Source organism: Ascaphus truei, unplaced genomic scaffold (assembly GCF_040206685.1).
Source record: "Ascaphus truei isolate aAscTru1 unplaced genomic scaffold, aAscTru1.hap1 HAP1_SCAFFOLD_636, whole genome shotgun sequence".
In the NCBI taxonomy this organism is placed as follows: domain Eukaryota; kingdom Metazoa; phylum Chordata; class Amphibia; order Anura; family Ascaphidae; genus Ascaphus; species Ascaphus truei.
Genome location: NW_027456969.1, coordinates 69,990 through 90,348, shown reverse-complemented (window position 1 = coordinate 90,348; position 20,359 = coordinate 69,990). Strand labels below are relative to the sequence as shown.

General features: G+C 55.2%; 1 protein-coding gene across 3 annotated transcripts in view; it reads right to left on the bottom strand.

Moving 5' to 3' along the window:
- Positions 1-5,020: 5,020 nt before the first annotated feature.
- Positions 5,021-20,359, bottom strand: part of HDAC6 (histone deacetylase 6) — an 83,932-nt gene continuing 68,593 nt past the window's right edge. Inside the window, exons 11-16 of one of the 3 annotated variants that reach the window (XR_012798697.1) lie at positions 17,683-17,857; positions 16,644-17,404; positions 11,084-11,182; positions 7,471-7,617; positions 6,388-6,577; positions 5,021-5,870 (exon numbers count right to left, since the gene is read on the bottom strand). Coding sequence is in view for 2 of the 3 variants with exons in the window: in XM_075584539.1 (XP_075440654.1) it covers positions 5,805-5,870; positions 6,388-6,516; positions 7,471-7,617; positions 11,084-11,182; positions 16,644-17,404; positions 17,683-17,857 (1,377 nt within the window). In the remaining variant the exon portion in view is untranslated. The remainder of the gene's footprint in view (positions 5,871-6,387; positions 6,578-7,470; positions 7,618-11,083; positions 11,183-16,643; positions 17,405-17,682; positions 17,858-20,359) is intronic. The other 2 variants (XM_075584539.1, XM_075584540.1) reach the window with 2 other exon arrangements.

The following is a 20,359-nucleotide window of genomic DNA, read 5'->3' as shown; positions in this document are numbered from 1 at the left end:
CAGCGTCACTTAACCCCTCCCCTGCCAGAGCATCACTTAACCCCTCCCCTGCCAGAGCATCGCTTAACCCCTCCCCTGCCAGAGCATCGCTCCTCCCCTCCCCTAGCATCGCTTAACCCCTCCCCTGCCAGAGCATCTCTTAACCTCTCCCCTGCCAGAGCATCGCTTAACCCCTCCCCTGCCAGAGCATCGCTTATCCCCTCCCCTGCCAGAGCATCACTTAACCCCTCCCCTGCCAGAGCATAGCTTATCCTCTCCCCTGCCAGAGCATCGCTTAACCCCTCCCCTGCCAATGCATCACTTATCCCCTCCCCTGCCAGAGCATCACTTAACCCCTCCCCTCCCCGAGCATCGCTTAAGCCCTCCCCTGCCAGAGCATCGCTTAACCCCTCCCCTGCCAGAGCATCGCTTAACCCCTCCCCTGCCAGAGCATCGCTTAACCCCTCCCCTGCCAGAGCATCGCTTAACCCCTCCCCTGCCAGAGCATCGCTTAACCTCTCCCCTGCCAGGGCATCACTTAACCCCTCCCCTGCCAGAGCATCGCTTATCCCCTCCCCTGCCAGGGCATCACTTAACCCCTCCCCTGCCAGAGCATCGCTTAACCCCTCCCCTGCCAGAGCATCGCTTAACCGCTCCCCTGCCAGGGCATCACTTAACCCCTCCCCTGCCAGAGCATCGCTTATCCTCTCCCCTGCCAGAGCATCGCTTAACCCCTCCCCTGCCAGAGCATCGCTTATCCCCTCCCCTGCCAGAGCATCGCTTAACCCCTCCCCTGCCAGAGCATCGCTAATCCCCTCCCCTGCCAGAGCATCGCTTCTCCCCTCCCCTGCCAGAGCATCACTTAAACCCTCCCCTGCCAGAGCATCGCTTATCCCCTCCCCTGCCAGAGCATCGCTCCTCCCCTCCCCTGCCAGAGCATCGCTTAACCCCTCCCCTGCCAGAGCATAGCTTAAACCCTCCCCTGCCAGAGCATCGCTTAACCCCTCCCCTGCCAGAGCATCGCTCCTCCCCTCCCCTGCCAGAGCATCGCTTAACCCCTCCCCTGCCAGAGCATTGCTCCTCCCCTCCCAGAGCATCGCTTAACCCCTCCCCTGCCAGAGCATCGCTCCTCCCCTCCCCTGCCAGAGCATCGCTTAACCCCTCCCCTGCCAGAGTATCGCTTAACCCCTCCCATGCCAGGGCATCACTAAACCCCTCCCCTGCCAGAGCATCACTAAACCCCTCCCCTGCCAGAGCATCACTAAACCCCTCCCCTGCCAGAGCATCGCTTAACCCCTCCCCTGCCAGAGCATAGCTTAAACCCTCCCCTGCCAGAGCATCGCTTAACCCCTCCCCTGCCAGAGCATCGCTCCTCCCCTCCCCTGCCAGAGCATCGCTTAACCCCTCCCCTGCCAGAGCATTGCTCCTCCCCTCCCAGAGCATCGCTTAACCCCTCCCCTGCCAGAGCATCGCTCCTCCCCTCCCCTGCCAGAGCATCGCTTAACCCCTCCCCTGCCAGAGTATCGCTTAACCCCTCCCATGCCAGGGCGTCACTTAACCCCTCCCCTGCCAGAGCATCGCTTAACCCCTCCCCTGCCAGAGCATCGCTTATCCTCTCCCCTGCCAGAGCCTTGCTTAACCCCTCCCCTGCCAGAGCACCGCTTATCCCCTCCCCTGCCAGAGCATCGCTTAACCCCTCCCCTGCCAGAGCATCGCTCCTCCCCTCCCAGAGCATCGCTTAACCCCTCCCCTGCCAGAGCATCGCTCCTCCCCTCCCCTGCCAGAGCATCGCTTAACCCCTCCCCTGCCAGAGTATCGCTTAACCCCTCCCATGCCAGGGCGTCACTTAACCCCTCCCCTGCCAGAGCATCGCTTAACCCCTCCCCTGCCAGAGCATTGCTTATCCTCTCCCCTGCCAGAGCCTTGCTTAACCCCTCCCCTGCCAGAGCACCGCTTATCCCCTCCCCTGCCAGAGCATCACTAAACCCCTCCCCTGCCAGAGCATCACTAAACCCCTCCCCTGCCAGAGCATCACTTAACCCCTCCCCTGCCAGAGCATCGCTTAACCCCTCCCCTTCCAGAGCATCGCTTAACCCCTCCCCTGCCAGAGCATCACTAAACCCCTCCCCTGCCAGAGCATCGCTTAACCCCTCCCCTGCCAGAGCATCGCTTATCCCCTCCCATAGCATCACTTATCCCCTCCCCTGCCAGAGCATCACTTATCCCCTCCCCTAGCATCGCTTAACCCCTCCCCTGCCAGAGCATCGCTTAACCCCTCCCCTGCCAGAGCATCGCCTATCCCCTCCCCTAGCATCGCTTAACCCTTCCCCTGCCAGAGCATCGCTTAACCCCTCCCCTGCCAGAGCATCACTTAACCCCTCCCCTGCCAGAGCATCACTTAACCCCTCCCCTGCCAGAGCATCGCTTATCCCCTCCCCTGCCAGAGCATCGCTTATCCCCTCCCCTGCCAGAGCATCACTTAAACCCTCCCCTGCCAGAGCATCGCTTATCCCCTCGCCTAGCATCGCTTAACCCCTCACCTGCCAGAGCATCGCTTATCCCCTCGCCTAGCATCGCTTAACCCCTCACCTGCCAGAGCATCGCTTAAACCCTCCTCTGCCAGAGCATCGCTTATCCCCTCCCCTAGCATCGCTTAACCCCTCCCCTGCCAGAGCATCACTTAACCCCTCCCCTGCCAGAGCATCGCTTATCCCCTCCCCTAGCATCGCTTAACCCCTCCCCTGCCAGAGCATCGCTTAACCCCTCCCCTGCCAGAGCATCACTTAACCCCTCCCCTGCCAGAGCATCGCTTATCCCCTCCCTAGCATCGCTTAACCCCTCCCCTGCCAGAGCATCGCTTAACCCCTCCCCTGCCAGAGCATCACTTAACCCCTCCCCTGCGAGAGCATCGCTTATCCCCTCCCTAGCATCGCTTAACCCCTCCCGTGCCAGAGCATCGCTTATCCCCTCTCCTGCCAGAGCATCGCTTAACCCCTCCCGTCAGAGCGTCGCTTAACCCCTCCCCTGCCAGAGCATCGCTTAACCCCTCCCCTGCCAGAGCATCACTAAACCCCTCCCCTGCCAGAGCATCACTTAACCCCTCCCCTGCCAGAGCATCGCTTAACCCCTCCCCTGCCAGAGCGTCGCTTAACCCCTCCCCTGCCAGAGCGTCGCTTAACCCCTCCCCTGCCAGAGCGTCGCTTAACCCCTCCCCTAGCATCGCTTAACCCCTCCCCTGCCAGAGCGTCGCTTAACCCCTCCCCTGCCAGAGCATCACTTATCCCCTCCCCTAGCATCGCTTAACCCCTCCCCGGCCAGAGCATCGCTTATCCCCTCCCCTAGCATCGCTTAACCCCTCCCCTGCCAGAGCATCGCGTAACCCCTCCCCTGACAGAGCATCGCTTAACCCCTCCCCTGCCAGAGCATCGCTTAACCCCTCCCCTGCCAGAGCATCGCTTAACCCCTCCCCTGCCAGAGCATCACTTAACCCCTCCCCTGCCAGAGCATCGCTTAACCCCTCCCCTGCCAGAGCGTCGCTTAACCCCTCCCCTGCCAGAGCGTCGCTTAACCCCTCCCCTGCCAGAGCGTCGCTTATCCCCTCCCCTAGCATCACTTAACCCCTCCCCTGCCAGAGCGTCGCTTAACCCCTCCACTGCCAGAGCATCGCTTATCCCCTCCCCTAGCATCGCTTAACCCCTCCCCTGCCAGAGCATCACTTAACCCCTCCCCTGCCAGAGCATCGCCTATCCCCTCCCCTAGCATCACTTAACCCTTCCCCTGCCAGAGCATCGCTTAACCCCTCCCCTGCCAGAGCATCACTTAACCCCTCCCCTGCCAGAGCATCGCTTAACCCCTCCCCTGCCAGAGCATCGCTTAACCCCTCCCCTAGCATCGCTTATCCCCTCCCCTGCCAGAGCATCGCTTATCCCCTCGCCTAGCATCGCTTAACCCCTCCCCTGCCAGAGCATCCCCTCCCCTAGCATCGCTTAACCCCTCCCCTGCCAGAGCATCGCTTAACCCCTCCCCTGCCAGAGCATCACTTAACCCCTCCCCTGCCAGAGCATCGCTTATCCCCTCCCTAGCATCGCTTAACCCCTCCCCTGCCAGAGCATCGCTTAACCCCTCCCGTGCCAGAGCATCGCTTATCCCCTCTCCTGCCAGAGCATCGCTTAACCCCTCCCCTGTCAGAGCGTCGCTTAACCCCTCCCCTGCCAGAGCATCGCTTAACCCCTCCCCTGCCAGAGCATCACTAAACCCCTCCCCTGCCAGAGCATCACTTAACCCCTCCCCTGCCAGAGCGTCGCTTAACCCCTCCCCTGCCAGAGCGTCGCTTAACCACTCCCCTGCCAGAGCGTCGCTTAACCCCTCCCCTGCCAGAGCGTCGCTTAACCCCTCCCCTAGCATCGCTTAACCCCTCCCCTGCCAGAGCGTCGCTTAACCCCTCCCCTGCCAGAGCATCACTTATCCCCTCCCCTAGCATCGCTTAACCCCTCCCCGGCCAGAGCATCGCTTATCCCCTCTCCTAGCATCGCTTAACCCCTCCCCTGCCAGAGCATCGCGTAACCCCTCCCCTGCCAGAGCATCGCTTAACCCCTCCCCTGCCAGAGCATCGCTTAACCCCTCCCCTGCCAGAGCATCACTTAACCCTTCCCCTGCCAGAGCATCGCTTAACCCCTCCCCTGCCAGAGCATCGCTTAACCCCTCCCCTGCCAGAGCATCACTTAACCCCTCCCCTGCCAGAGCATCGCTTAACCCCTCCCCTGCCAGAGCATCGCTTAACCCCTCCCCTGCCGGAGCATCGCTTAACCCCTCCCCTGCCAGAGCATCGCTTAACCCCTCCCCTGCCAGAGCATCGCTTAACCCCTCCCCTGCCAGAGCGTCGCTTAACCCCTCCCCTGCCAGAGCGTCGCTTAACCCCTCCCCTGCCAGAGCGTCGCTTATCCCCTCCCCTAGCATCACTTAACCCCTCCCCTGCCAGAGCATCACTTAACCCCTCCCCTGCCAGATACATTAGAAGAAAGTAGTGACAAGTTGACGCCAGTTTGATGATAAAATATTTGTATATCAGAAAAACAAACAATATAAAAGTCATGTTTAATAGGGAGGCACCGTGTGTGTATACAGAGGGCGCGGCACCGTGTGTGTATACAGAGGGCGCGGCACCGTGTGTGTATACAGAGGGAGGCACCGTGTATGTATACAGAGGGAGCGGCACCGTGTGTATACAGAGGGAGCGGCACCGTGTGTGTATACAGAGGGAGCGGCACCGTGTGTGTATACAGAGGGAGCGGCACCGTGTGTGTATACAGAGGGAGCGGCACCGTGTGTGTATACAGAGGGAGCGGCACCGTGTGTGTATACAGAGGGAGGCACCGTGTGTGTATACAGAGGGCGCGGCACCGTGTGTGTATACAGAGGGAGGCACCGTGTGTATACAGAGGGAGGCACCGTGTGTGTATACAGAGGGAGGCACCGTGTGTGTATACAGAGGGAGGCACCGTGTGTATACAGAGGGAGGCACCGTGTGTATACAGAGGGAGGCACCGTGTGTGTATACAGAGGGAGCGGCACCGTGTGTGTATACAGAGGGAGGCACCGTGTGTGTATACAGAGGGCGCAGCACCGTGTGTGTATACAGAGGGAGGCACCGTGTGTATACAGAGGGAGGCACCGTGTGTGTATACAGAGGGAGGCACCGTGTGTGTATACAGAGGGAGGCACCGTGTGTATACAGAGGGAGGCACCGTGTGTATACAGAGGGAGGCACCGTGTGTGTATACAGAGGGAGGCACCGTGTGTGTATACAGAGGATTCTGGAACAGGACTTATATCATTGCCATTTCCTCCCCAAATTTGGCGTAGTATGCAGAGCGCTTCGCTGCGTGTAATGCCTGAGAGAGAGAGAGACAGACAGAGAGACAGTCAGAGAGAGAAGCACAGACACAGAGACAGTCGGAGAGAGAAGCACAGAGAGACAGTAAGAGAGAGAAGCACAGACACAGAGACAGTCAGAGAGATAAGCACAGAGAGAGAAGCACTGAGAGACAGACAGAGAGACAGTCAGAGAGAGAAGCACAGAGAGACAGACAGAGAGACAGTCAGAGAGAGAAGCACAGAGAGACAGTAAGAGAGAGAAGTACAGAGAGACAGACAGAGAGACAGTCAGAGAGAGAAGCACAGAGAGACAGTAAGAGAGAGAAGTACAGAGAGACAGACAGAGAGACAGTCAGAGAGAGAAGCACAGAGAGACAGACAGAGAGACAGTCAGAGAGAGATGCAAAGAGAGACAGTAAGAGAGAGAAGCACAGACACAGAGACAGTCGGAGAGAAGCAGACCCAGAGACAGCAAAGAGAGAGAGAGAGAAGCACACACAGAGACAGCCAGAGACACTAAGAGACAGTTGTCACCTGATGGTGTACGTAGGTCTCGCAGCTGTAGCACCAAACTGATAGGTCTGAGAAACTGAGCACAAGATCATGACCAGACGTGACTCCGTGTGACACCATGTGGTGAGAGACATACCTTCCACACAGCACCTGAGAGAGGGAGAGAGAGCGCGTGTACTCTGTGCTGAGAGACATACCTTCCACACAGCACCTGAGAGAGGGAGAGAGAGCGCGTGTACTCTGTGCTGAGAGACATACCTCTGATGAGATAATATTGCTGAAATTAAAATACTGTTGATATTACTGAAATGGACTGGGGGGTCTCTGGAGAAGGAGTACAGGCGATGTTCTGTTTCCATTTTGTCTGTTCTGTTTTTTAGTGTCCATTTTATGTGTAAGAATGTGTGTGTGTGTGTGTGTGTGTGTGTGTGTGTGTGTGTGTGTGTGTGTGTGTGTGTGTGTGTGTGTGTGTGTGTGTGTGTGTGTGTGTGTGTGACTGTGTGTGTGTGTGACTGTGTGTGTGTGTGACTGTGTGTGTGTGTGTGTGTGTGTGTGTGTGTGTGTGTGTGTGTGTGTGTGTGTGTGTGTGTGTGTGTGTGTGTGTGTGTGTGTGTGTGTGTGTGTGTGTGTGTGTGTGTGTGTGACTGTGTGTGTGTGTGTGTGTGTGTGGTGCGAGTGAGATTCGCTCACAGTAGATTTACGACTGTGCCTGAAGTAACGCCCACATTCCTGGTATCAAGAAGTACCTGATTCCTATACAGAGCTGTTTTAATCCAGTTTTAACCAGGTTTTAATGATCTGTAAGATGATTGGTTTAAGAATTAAGGAGTGGTTATATTCTGTCTAGTAACCTATTTTAAACAAAGGAATATAACATGTATATAGAGTCTGCTTGCACACCCCTGGCAGAGTCTCATTGACTTTTGAATGTGTATGATCAAACTCTGTGCTTTACTATGCAATAAACTACTCATTATCTACGACCTGTGTTTGTGAGTTTGCGAACAACGACACCTCCCACAGCACCTGAGAGAGCGAGAGAGAGGTACAGCACGTGTGTAGAGTGTATGGCGTGTTGCTGAGGCTGTGAGAGTAGTGTGTTACCTGATAACATGTCAGACAGACCCAGTTCTCCTGGTCACTGCCGCACTCTGCACACGGCTGTGTCACGTCCAGACCGCAGGACGGAACTGCGCACACAGACGCCAAATGCGGGCACCAGGACAACGGAGTCACTGCAAACCCTGCCCCCTGCGAACAAGAACAGCAATGCATGACAGTGCAACACACACACAGCTCTGCTACTAACACACACACAGCTCTGCTACTAACACACACAGCTCTGCTACTAACACAGACACAGCTCTGCTACTAACACACACAGCTCTGCTACTAACACAGACACAGCTCTGCTACTAACACACACACAGCTCTGCTACTAACACACACACAGCTCTGCTACTAACACACACACAGCTCTGCTACTAACACACACACAGCTGGTCCTAACACACACACACAGCTCTGCTACTAACACACACACAGCTGGTCCTAACACACACACACACAGCTCTGCTACTAACACACACAGCTCTGCTACTAACACACACACAGCTCTGCTACTAACACACACACAGCTCTGCTACTAACACAGACACAGCTCTGCTACTAACACACACACAGCTCTGCTACTAACACAGACACAGCTCTGCTACTAACACACACACACAGCTCTGCTACTAACACACAGACACAGCTCTGCTACTAACACACACACAGCTCTGCTACTAACACACACACAGCTCTGCTACTAACACACACAGCTCTGCTACTAATACACACACAGCTCTGCTACTAACACACACAGCTCTGCTACTAACACACACACAGCTCTGCTACTAACACACACACAGCTCTGCTACTAACACACACACAGCTCTGCTACTAACACACACAGCTCTGCTACTAATACACACACAGCTCTGCTACGAACACACACACAGCTCTGCTACTAACACACACACAGCTCTGCTACTAACACACACACAGCTCTGCTACTAACACACACAGCTCTGCTACTAACACACACACAGCTCTGCTACTTACACAGACAGCTCTGCTACTAACACACACACAGCTCTGCTACTAACACACACACAGCTCTGCTACTAACACACACAGCTCTGCTACTAACACACACACAGCTCTGCTACTAACACAGACACAGATCTGCTACTAACACACACACAGCTCTGCTACTAACAGACACAGATCTGCTACTAACACACACACAGCTCTGCTACTAACACAGACACAGCTCTGCTACTAACACACACACACAGCTCTGCTACTAACACACACACAGCTCTGCTACTAACACACACACAGCTGGTCCTAACACACACACACAGCTCTGCTACTAACACACACACAGCTGGTCCTAACACACACACACAGCTCTGCTACTAACACACACAGCTCTGCTACTAACACACAGCTCTGCTACTAACACACACACAGCTCTGCTACTAACACAGACACAGCTCTGCTACTAACACACACACAGCTCTGCTACTAACACAGACACAGCTCTGCTACTAACACACACACACAGCTCTGCTACTAACACACACACAGCTCTGCTACTAACACACACACAGCTCTGCTACTAACACACACACAGCTCTGCTACTAACACACACACAGCTCTGCTACTAACACAGACACAGCTCTGCTACTAACACACACACAGCTCTGCTACTAACACAGACACAGCTCTGCTACTAACACACACACACAGCTCTGCTACTAACACACAGACACAGCTCTGCTACTAACACACACACAGCTCTGCTACTAACACACACACAGCTCTGCTACTAACACACACAGCTCTGCTACTAATACACACACAGCTCTGCTACTAACACACACAGCTCTGCTACTAACACACACACAGCTCTGCTACTAACACACACACAGCTCTGCTACTAACACACACACAGCTCTGCTACTAACACACACAGCTCTGCTACTAATACACACACAGCTCTGCTACGAACACACACACAGCTCTGCTACTAACACACACACAGCTCTGCTACTAACACACACACAGCTCTGCTACTAACACACACAGCTCTGCTACTAACACACACACAGCTCTGCTACTTACACAGACAGCTCTGCTACTAACACACACACAGCTCTGCTACTAACACACACACAGCTCTGCTACTAACACACACAGCTCTGCTACTAACACACACACAGCTCTGCTACTAACACAGACACAGATCTGCTACTAACACACACACAGCTCTGCTACTAACAGACACAGATCTGCTACTAACACACACACAGCTCTGCTACTAACACAGACACAGCTCTGCTACTAACACACACACACAGCTCTGCTACTAACACACACACAGCTCTGCTACTAACACACACACAGCTCTGCTACTAACACACACACAGCTCTGCTACTAACACACACACAGCTCTGCTACTAACACACACACAGCTCTGCTACTAACAGACACACAGCTCTGCTACTAACACACAGCTCTGCTACTAACACACACAGCTCTGCTACTAACACACACACAGCTCTGCTACTAACACACACACAGCTCTGCTACTAACACAGACACAGATCTGCTACTAACACACACACAGCTCTGCTACTAACACACACACAGCTCTGCTACTAACACACACAGCTCTGCTACTAACACACACACAGCTCTGCTACTAACACAGACACAGATCTGCTACTAACACACACACAGCTCTGCTACTAACACACACAGCTCTGCTACTAATACACACACAGCTCTGCTACGAACACACACACAGCTCTGCTACTAACACACACACAGCTCTGCTACTAACACACACACAGCTCTGCTACTAACACACACAGCTCTGCTACTAACACACACACAGCTCTGCTACTAACACACACACAGCTCTGCTACTAACACACACACAGCTCTGCTACTAACACACACACAGCTCTGCTACTAACACAGACACAGCTCTGCTACTAACACACACACAGCTCTGCTACTAACACACACACAGCTCTGCTACTAACACACACACACAGCTCTGCTACTAACACACACACAGCTCTGCTACTAACACACACAGCTCTGCTACTAATACACACACAGCTCTGCTACTAACACACACACAGCTCTGCTACTAACACAGACACAGATCTGCTACTAACACACACACAGCTCTGCTACTAACACACACACAGCTCTGCTACTAACACACACACAGCTCTGCTACTAACACACACACACAGCTCTGCTACTAACACACACACAGCTCTGCTACTAACACACACACAGCTGGTCCTAACACACACACACACAGCTCTGCTACTAACACACACACAGCTGGTCCTAACACACACACACAGCTCTGCTACTAACACACACACACAGCTCTGCTACTAACACACACACACAGCTCTGCTACTAACACACACACAGCTCTGCTACTAATACACACACAGCTCTGCTACTAACACACACACAGCTCTGCTACTAACACACACACACAGCTCTGCTACTAACACACATACAAACAGCTCTGCTACTATTACACACAATTAATATCACGTTTTTCTTTTGTAAAGAGAAGCAATCAGTAAGTAAGCAGTGGCACTGTGTGCGCCCTGTCACGGGGCCTAACTCACCGAGTCTCCCAGCAGCTGGCACAGAGTGTGCGACGTTCCAGTGTCACAGCCCCCGGCGGCCTCTGATAGCAGCTGGCACTGTACCTGGGTGTTAGGAGCCTACAGGGGGAAGTGAGATCTAAGGGAGCCGCTCACCTCTCTTACCTGTACCCCACTACCGGCACCCCTCCAAACCCCCTCACACTTCTACCTGTACCCCCCTACGGGCACCCCTCCAAACCCCCTCACACTTCTACCTGTACCCCCCTACCGGCACCCCTCCAAACACACTCACACTCTCACCTGTACCCCCTACCGGCACCCCTCCAAACCCCCTCACACTTCTACCTGTACCCCCCTACCGGCACCCCTCCAAACCCCCTCACACTTCTACTTGTACCCCCTACCGGCACCCCTCCAAACCCCCTCACACTTCTACCTGTACCCCCTACCGGCACCCCTCCAAACACACTCACACTCTCACCTGTACCCCCTTCCGGCACCCCTCCAAACCCCCTCACACTTCTACCTGTACCCCGCTACCGGCACCCCTCCAAACCCCCTCACACTTATACCTGTATCCCCCTACCGGCACCCCTCCAAATCCCCTCACACTCTCACTTGTACCCCCTACCGGCACCCCTCCAAATCCCCTCACACTCTCACCTGTACCCCCCTACCGGCACCCCTCCAAACCCCCTCACACTTCAACCTGTAACCCCCTACCGACACCCATCCAAACCCCCTCACACTTCTACCTGTACCCCCTACCGGCACCCCTCCAAATCCCCTCACACTCTCACCTCTACCCCCCTACCGGCACCCCTCCAAACACACTCACACTTCTACCTGTACCCCCCTACCGACACCCATCCAAACCCCCTCACACTTCTACCTGTACCCCCCTACTGACACCCCTCCAAACCCCCTCGCACTTCTACCTGTACCCCCCTACCGGCACCCCTCCAAACACACTCACACTTCTACCTGTACCCCCCTACCGGCACCCCTCCAAACCCCCTCACACTTCTACCTGTACCCCCCTACCGGCACCGCTCCAAACCCCCTCACACTTCTACCTGTACCCCCTACCGGCACCCCTCCAAACCTCCTCACACTTCTACCTGTACCTCCTACCGGCACCCCTCCAAATCCCCTCACATTCTCACCTGTACCCCCCTACCGGCACCCCTCCAAACCTCCTCACACTTCTACCTGTACCCCCTACCGGCACCCCTCCAAACCCCCTCACACTTCAACCTGTACCCCCCTACCGGCACCCCTCCAAACCCCCTCACACTTCTACCTGTACCCCCTACCGACACCCCTCCAAACCCCCTCACACTTCTACCTGTACCCCCCTACCGGCACCCCTCCAAACCCACTCACACTCTCACCTGTGCCCCCCTACCGGCACCCCTCCAAATCCCCTCACACTTCTATCTGTACCCCCCTACCGGCACCCCTCCAAACCCCCTCACACTTCTACCTGTACCCCCTACCGACACCCCTCCAAACCCCCTCACACTTCTACCTGTAACCCCCTACCGACACCTCCAAACCCCTTCACACTTCTACCTGTACCCACCTACCGGCACCCCTCCAAACCCCCTCACACTTCTACCTGTACCCCCTACCGGCACCCCTCCAAATCCCCTCACACTTCTACCTGTACCCCCTACCGGCACCCCTCCAAATCCCCTCACACTTCTACCTGTACCCCCTACCGGCACACCTCCAAACCCCCTCACATTCTCACCTGTACCCCCCTACCGGCACCCCTCCAAACCCCCTCACACTTCAACCTGTACCCCCCTACCGGCACCCCTCCAAACCCCCTCACACTTCTACCTGTACCCCCTACCGACACCCCTCCAAACCCCCTCACACTTCTACCTGTACCCCCCTACCGGCACCCCTCCAAACCCACTCACACTCTCACCTGTGCCCCCCTACCGGCACCCCTCCAAATCCCCTCACACTTCTATCTGTACCCCCCTACCGGCACCCCTCCAAACCCCCTCACACTTCTACCTGTACCCCCTACCGACACCCCTCCAAACCCCCTCACACTTCTACCTGTAACCCCCTACCGACACCTCCAAACCCCTTCACACTTCTACCTGTACCCACCTACCGGCACCCCTCCAAACCCCCTCACACTTCTACCTGTACCCCCTACCGGCACCCCTCCAAATCCCCTCACACTTCTACCTGTACCCCCTACCGGCACCCCTCCAAATCCCCTCACACTTCTACCTGTACCCCCTACCGGCACACCTCCAAACCCCCTCACATTCTCACCTGTACCCCCCTACCGGCACCCCTCCAAACCCTCTCACACTTCTACCTGTACCCCCTACCGGCACCCCTCCAAACCCCCTCACACTTCTACCTGTACCCCCTACTGGCACCCCTCCAAACCCCCTCACACTTCTACCTGTACCCCTCCAAACCCCCTCACACTTCTACCTGCACCCCCTACCGACACCCCTCCAAACCCCCTCACACTTCTACCTGTAACCCCCTACCGACACCTCCAAACCTCTTCACACTTCTACCTGTACCCCCCTACCGACACCCCTCCAAACCCCCTCACACTCTCACCTGTACCCCCCTACCGGCACCCCTCCAAACCCCCTCACACTTCTACCTGTACCCCCTACCGGCACCCCTCCAAATCCCCTCACACTTCTACCTGTACCCCCTACCGGCACACCTCCAAACACCCTCACATTCTCACCTGTACCCACCTACCGGCACCCCTCCAAACCCTCTCACACTTCTACCTGTACCCCCTACCGGCACCCCTCCAAACCCCCTCACACTTCTACCTGTACCCCCCTACCGGCACCCCTCCAAACCCCCTCACACTTCTACCTTTACCCCCCTACCGGCACCCCTCCAAACCCCCTCGCACTTCTACCTGTACCCCCCCTACCGACACCCCTCCAAACCCCCTCACACTCACCTGTACCCCCCTACCGGCACCCCTCCAAACCCCCTCGCACTTCTACCTGTACGCCCCTACCGGCACCCCTCGAAACCCACTCACACTTATACCTGTAACCCCCTACCGGCACCCCTCCAAACCCCCTCACATTCTCACCTGTACCCCCCTACCGGCACCCCTCCAAACCCTCTCACACTTCTACCTGTACCCCCTACCGGCACCCCTCCAAACCCCCTCACATTCTCACCTGTACCCCCCTACCGGCACCCCTCCAAACCCCCTCACACTTCTACCTGTACCCCCTACCGGCACCCCTCCAAACCCTCTCACACTTCTACCTGTACCCCCCTACCGGCACACCTCCAAACCCCCTCACACTTCTACCTGTACCCCCCTACTGACACCCCTCCAAACCCCCTCACACTTCTACCTGTACCCCCCTACCGGCACCCCTCCAAACCCCCACACTTCTACCTGTACCCCCCTACCGGCACCCCTCCAAACCCCCTCACACTTCTACCTGTACCCCCTACCGGCACCCCTCCAAACCCACTCACATTCTCACCTGTACCCCCTACCGGCACCCCTCCAAACATCCTCACACTTTTACCTGTACCCCCTACTGGCACCCCTCCAAACCCACTCACACTTCTACCTGTACCCCCCTACCGGCACCCCTCCAAACCCCCTCACACTTCTACCTGTACCCCCTACCGGCACCCCTCCAAACCCCCTCACACTTCTACCTGTACCCCCCTACCGACACCCCTCCAAACCCCCTCACACTTCTACCTGTACCCCCTACCGGCACCCCTCCAAACCCCCTCACACTTCTACCTGTACCCCCCTACCGGCACCCCTCCAAACCCCCTCACACTTCTACCTGTACCCCCTACCGGCACCCCTCCAAACCCCCTCACATTCTCACCTGTACCCCCTACCGGCACTCCTCCAAACCCCCTCACACTTCTACCTGTACCCCCTACCGGCACCCCTCCAAACCCCCTCACACTTCTACCTGTACCCCCCTACCGGCACCCCTCCAAACCCCCTCACACTTCTACCTGTACCCCCTACCGGCACCCCTCCAAACCCCCTCACACTTCTACCTGTACCCCCTACCGGCACCCCTCCAAACCCCCTCGCACTTCTACCTGTACCCCCCTACCGGCACCCCTTCAAACCCCCTCACATTCTCACCTGTACCCCCTACCGGCTCCCCTCCAAACCCCCTCACACTTCTACCTGCACCCCCCTACCGGCACCCCTCCAAATCCCCTCACATTCTCACCTGTACCCCCCTACCGGCACCCCTCCAAACCCCCTCACACTTCTACCTGTACCCCCCTACCGGCACCCCTCCACACCCACTCACACTCTCACCTGTACCCCCCTACCGGCACCCCTCCAAACCCCCTCACATTCTCACCTGTACCCCCCTACCGGCACACCTCCAAACCCTCTCACACTTCTACCTGTACCCCCTACCGGCACCCCTCCAAACCCCTTCACATTCTCACCTGTACCCCCCTACCGGCACCCCTCCAAACCCCCTCACACTTCTACCTGTACCCCCTACCGACACCCCTCCAAACCCCCTCACACTTCTACCTGTACCCCCCTACCGGCACCACTCCAAACCCCCTCACATTCTCACCTGTATCCCCCTACCGGCACCCCTCCAAATCCCCTCACACTTCTACCTGTACCCCCCTACCGGCACCCCTCCAAACCCCCTCACACTTCTACCTGTACCCCCTACCGGCACCCCTCCAAACCCCCTCACACTTCTGCCTGTACCCCCCTACTGGCACCCCTCCAAACACCCTCACACTTTACCTCTACCCCCCTACCGGCACCCCTCCAAACCCCCTCACACTTCTACCTGTACCCCCTACCGGCACCCCTCCAAACACACTCACACTCTCACTTGTAGCCCCCCTACCGGCACCCCTCCAAACCCCCTCACACTTCTACCTGTACCCCCTACCGGCACCCCTCCAAACCCCCTCACACTTCTACCTGTACCCCCCTACTGGCACCCCTCCAAACACCCTCACACTTCCACCTGTACCCCCTACCGACACCCCTCCAAACCCCCTCACATTCTCACCTGTACCCCCTACCGGCACCCCTCCAAACCCCCTCACACTCTCACCTGTACCCCCCTACCGACACCCCTCCAAACCCACTCACACTTCCACCTGTACCCCCTACCGACACCCCTCCAAACCCCCTCACATTCTCACCTGTACACCCTACCGGCACCCCTCCAAACCCCCTCACATTCTCACCTGTACACCCCTACCGACACCCCTCCAAACCCACTCACACTTCCACCTGTACCCCTTACCGGCACCCCTCCAAACCCACTCACACTTCCACCTGTACCCCCTACCGACACCCCTCCAAACCCCCTCACACTTCTACCTGTACCCCTCCAACCGGCACCCCTCCAAACTCCCTCAAACTCTTACTTGTACCCCCCTCCCAGCACCCCTCCAAATCCCCTCACATTCTTACCTGTACCCCCCTACCGGCACCCCTCCATAACCCCCCTCGCTCTTACCTGTACCCCCTACCGGCACTCCTCCAAACCCCCTCACACTCTCACCTGCACCCCCTTACCGGCACTCCTTCACATACCCCGGGTCCCTTGTCACTCCCAGAAGCCCCGGTGACACATGGGCTGCTTCCTCCTCCACCGGTCAGCTGCAAGTCTCGGAGATGCACAAGCTGCTGTGTGGGGCTCTCCACCCTGGGCTCCTCGAGGCTCTCCCCCCTGGGCTCCTCGGGGCTCTCCCCCCTGGGCTCCTCGAGGCTCTCCCCCCCGGGCTCCTCGGGGCTCTCCCCCCTGGGCTCCTCGGGGCTCTCCCCCCCGGGGCTCTCCCCCCCGGGCTCCTCTGGGCTCTCCCCCCCGGGCTCCTCTGGGCTCTCCCCACTGGGCTCCTCGAGGTGGGTGTGCGGTCCTCTCTCCTCACATTCTCTGCTTTCCTCTACAATCTCCCCCTCCTTCCCCAGACCTGTGTGAGGGCCATGCACCGAGCCCCCTCCTCTCTCCTCCTCTAATAGGGATACCGGGCTCTTCTCCTCTGGCCCGGAGGGTCCCTCTCTGTCCCCTGCCCCGGGGTGCTGGTGCGTTGGGTCCGTGTGCCCCCGCTCCTCAGATTCTGGCCCCCACAGAGGGCAATTTTGAGCCATAGCTCCTGGGTCACTGTCCTGAAGCCGCGTGATGGGGTCCCCAACGTCTCCCTGGTGAGATACCAATCTAAGGGTGCGGTCCTCGGGAGAGTTCTCTGGGTGCTGGGGTGGAGGTGCGCTCGTGCTGGTGGTGTGAGGGGACAGCGCAGGGTCTCTCGCTCCCGCAGCGGGATGGTGGGGCGCAGTCACTGAGAGAATGACAAGAGTAATGAGAAGGAACCTCCAGCGCCCTCTTGTTCTCTCCCCTCCGGCCTTCTCCTGTGCCCCCTCACCCCTCCTTTGCCCTTCATCCCCTCCTGTGCGCACCCTCCCCCCGCCCCTCCTGTGCCCTTCGCCCCATCCCCTCCTGTGCGCTCCCTTCCCCCGCCTCCTCCCCAGCACCTTCCTGTGCCCACCCCTCCTGCTGCGTTCCCCCATTCCCTCATGTTCCCCCCCGCCGTGCCCCCCACACACACAGAACACTTACTCTTCAGACGCAGGCTGCGCCAGTATCTGCGATGTGTCCGCACCACACTGCGGAGCGAGCATAGGGCCGCTGCCCGGGGGGGGCGCAGGTCCGTCAGAGAGGGAGGGGGGTCACCTAGGAGGGTCCGGCTGCACATAGTCATGGACTCGGAGATGGATGTCAGGTTATACCCGCCCTGCGGGAGACACAGAGCAGTGAGTGCAGGCCGCTGTACACTGTGAGCGGGAATATACATTAGGACTGAGCACAGGCGGGCTGTACCTGTGCAGAGCGCAGAGAAGGAGGAACGTCCGGATACTTTGTTGAGCCTTGGGACCATGAATAGTCTTTTGGAGTCTGATCTCAGGTGATAGGTGCTGCATTTGGTAGGGGTTAGGAGCTTGTTCAGGTAGCTGGGGAGCTTGCCCAGAAAGTATTTGAGGGTGAGACAGGAAAGGTGAACTTTGCGCCTAGACTCGAGTGATGCCCTATCTAGTTCTTTGAGCATTTCGCAGTGATGTGTGTTGTAGTTGCATTGGAGAACAAAACGACAAATTGAGTTGTAGAGGGTGTTAAGTTTGCTAAGGTGGGTTTGAGGAGCCGAGCTATATACTATGTCTCCATAGTCAATAATTGGCATTAGCATCTGCTGTGCGATACGCTTTCTGACCAGGAGACTTAGGGAGGATTTGCTCCTGTAAAGTACAAAAAAAGTTGGAGCGCAGAGAGAAAAAAGTATCAAACAATCATTCACTTTTAATAATACACTGTACAATTTAAAACTTACAATCAAGTATAGCTGCATGCACGATGAGGATCCCGCGCCCGTCTGTCACTCGCCGTCACTACCCCTGCCCAGACCTTCTCTTTTCCACCGCGGATCACCGCTGAGTTCCAAAACCGGAAGTCAACCCGATACTGGATGGTGGGCGGGCTCTCTCGCGAGAGTGCACTGCCTGGCAATGCGAGACGTACAGGGAACCTGGCCGCATACCTCTATCGGGCAGGTGTCACACTCTAGGAAAGACGTGTGTACCTGAAACCTTAGCAACCCCTCAACGCGTTTCGCGCTCACTAGCGCTTCATCAGGAGGTAATGAGGCATGTCAGGAGGCTGCCTTATATAGGCCACCACCCCCTAATTGCCCCTAACACTAAAAACATGTGTATACATGCTGAAGGCATTTTCTAATGATATTGTGACGAAAACAAACATAAACACATTAAAAACCATAGAAATCACGCTCATCAAGTACTCAACCCTTGAAATAATTCTTAAAAGTTTGAGGGCGAGTATTTCATTCAAATCAATGGTACAGTGATGGGCACCTGCTTTGCCCCCAATTATGCGGGGCTGTTTATGGGTCAATGGGAAGAGGATTATGTGTGGATTAATAATGGATTTCGTCAATATTTGATCTATTATGGCAGATACATAGATGATATCCTGATTATTTGGTCTGGACCCAAAGAACTATTGGAAGAATTTATTGCATTTCTTAACAGAAATGATCGAAACATAGTTCTAAGTGGGGAAATTGATCCTGTAGAAATTAATTTCTTGGATTTAAATTTAAAAGCAGTGGATCATCGTATTGTCACAAAAACCTTCTTCAAAAAGGTGGATGCTAATTCCTACCTAGATTATACAAGTAATCACTCTGCCAATTGCCTCAACAATATACCATATGGGCAATTTCTGAGGGTTCGAAGAAATTGCTCTGAGCCAAAGGCTTGTGATGACCAATCTGAGGTTTTAAGGCAGAGATTTTTGGACAAAGGATATGACAAAGATGTGATTCAAAAATCCTTTAATAAAAGTCAGAATAGACCAAGGAATACTCTGCTAATACCTCAAACGAAAGTTGTACCCACCAATGACAATCCTACACCAATGTTTATTGCTGATTTCTGCAAACAGAAATCTAAGATAAGAAAATTAATTTATAAGCACTGGGATGTATTATTAATGGACCCCATTTTACGAAGTAAGTTAGCCGATAGACCCAAGGTAGTTTTTAGGAAGGCACAAAATATAAAAAGTATTTTAGCCCCTAAATTAAACATTTTATCACATGCCAAACACATGTTATAGTTTATGTCATTGACTGCCCATGCAAAAAATGTTATGTTGGGAAGACCATTCGGCCCCTAAAAGTGCGAATTGGTGAACATGTGAAGGGTATAAAAACGCCAAACGCCTTGTAGAACAAGGTAAGAAAGTACATAATCTAGCACAACATTTTTTGGAGCACCATAATGGGGTAACAGAAGGTTTACGTTTTAGAGGCCTTGAGGTTGTACAAAGGGATATTAGGAAAGGTAATAGAGAACTTAAATTACTTCATAGAGAACAATACTGGATATATACATTAAGAAGTAAAATACCGGGTGGGTTAAATGATATGATAGAGCTTAACCCCTTCCTTAGATAGATACGTGACTTTAATTCACATTTGATAATTAATTAATGAACATTACAAATAATAGATCATTTGTTTTAATATGGTATTAATGGGGCAAAGTCAATATTTTATTGTTATTTATATGTGTATGTATGTATTTTATTAATAAGAACGTTGTATATGTACAGATTTATGTTATGGTAAGGGTTAGGGGTAAATCAATTGTTATTGCTAATGTTATTAATACTATTATTAATTTTTGGTGAATCCCATCTAAAGTTAGAAGAGATGACT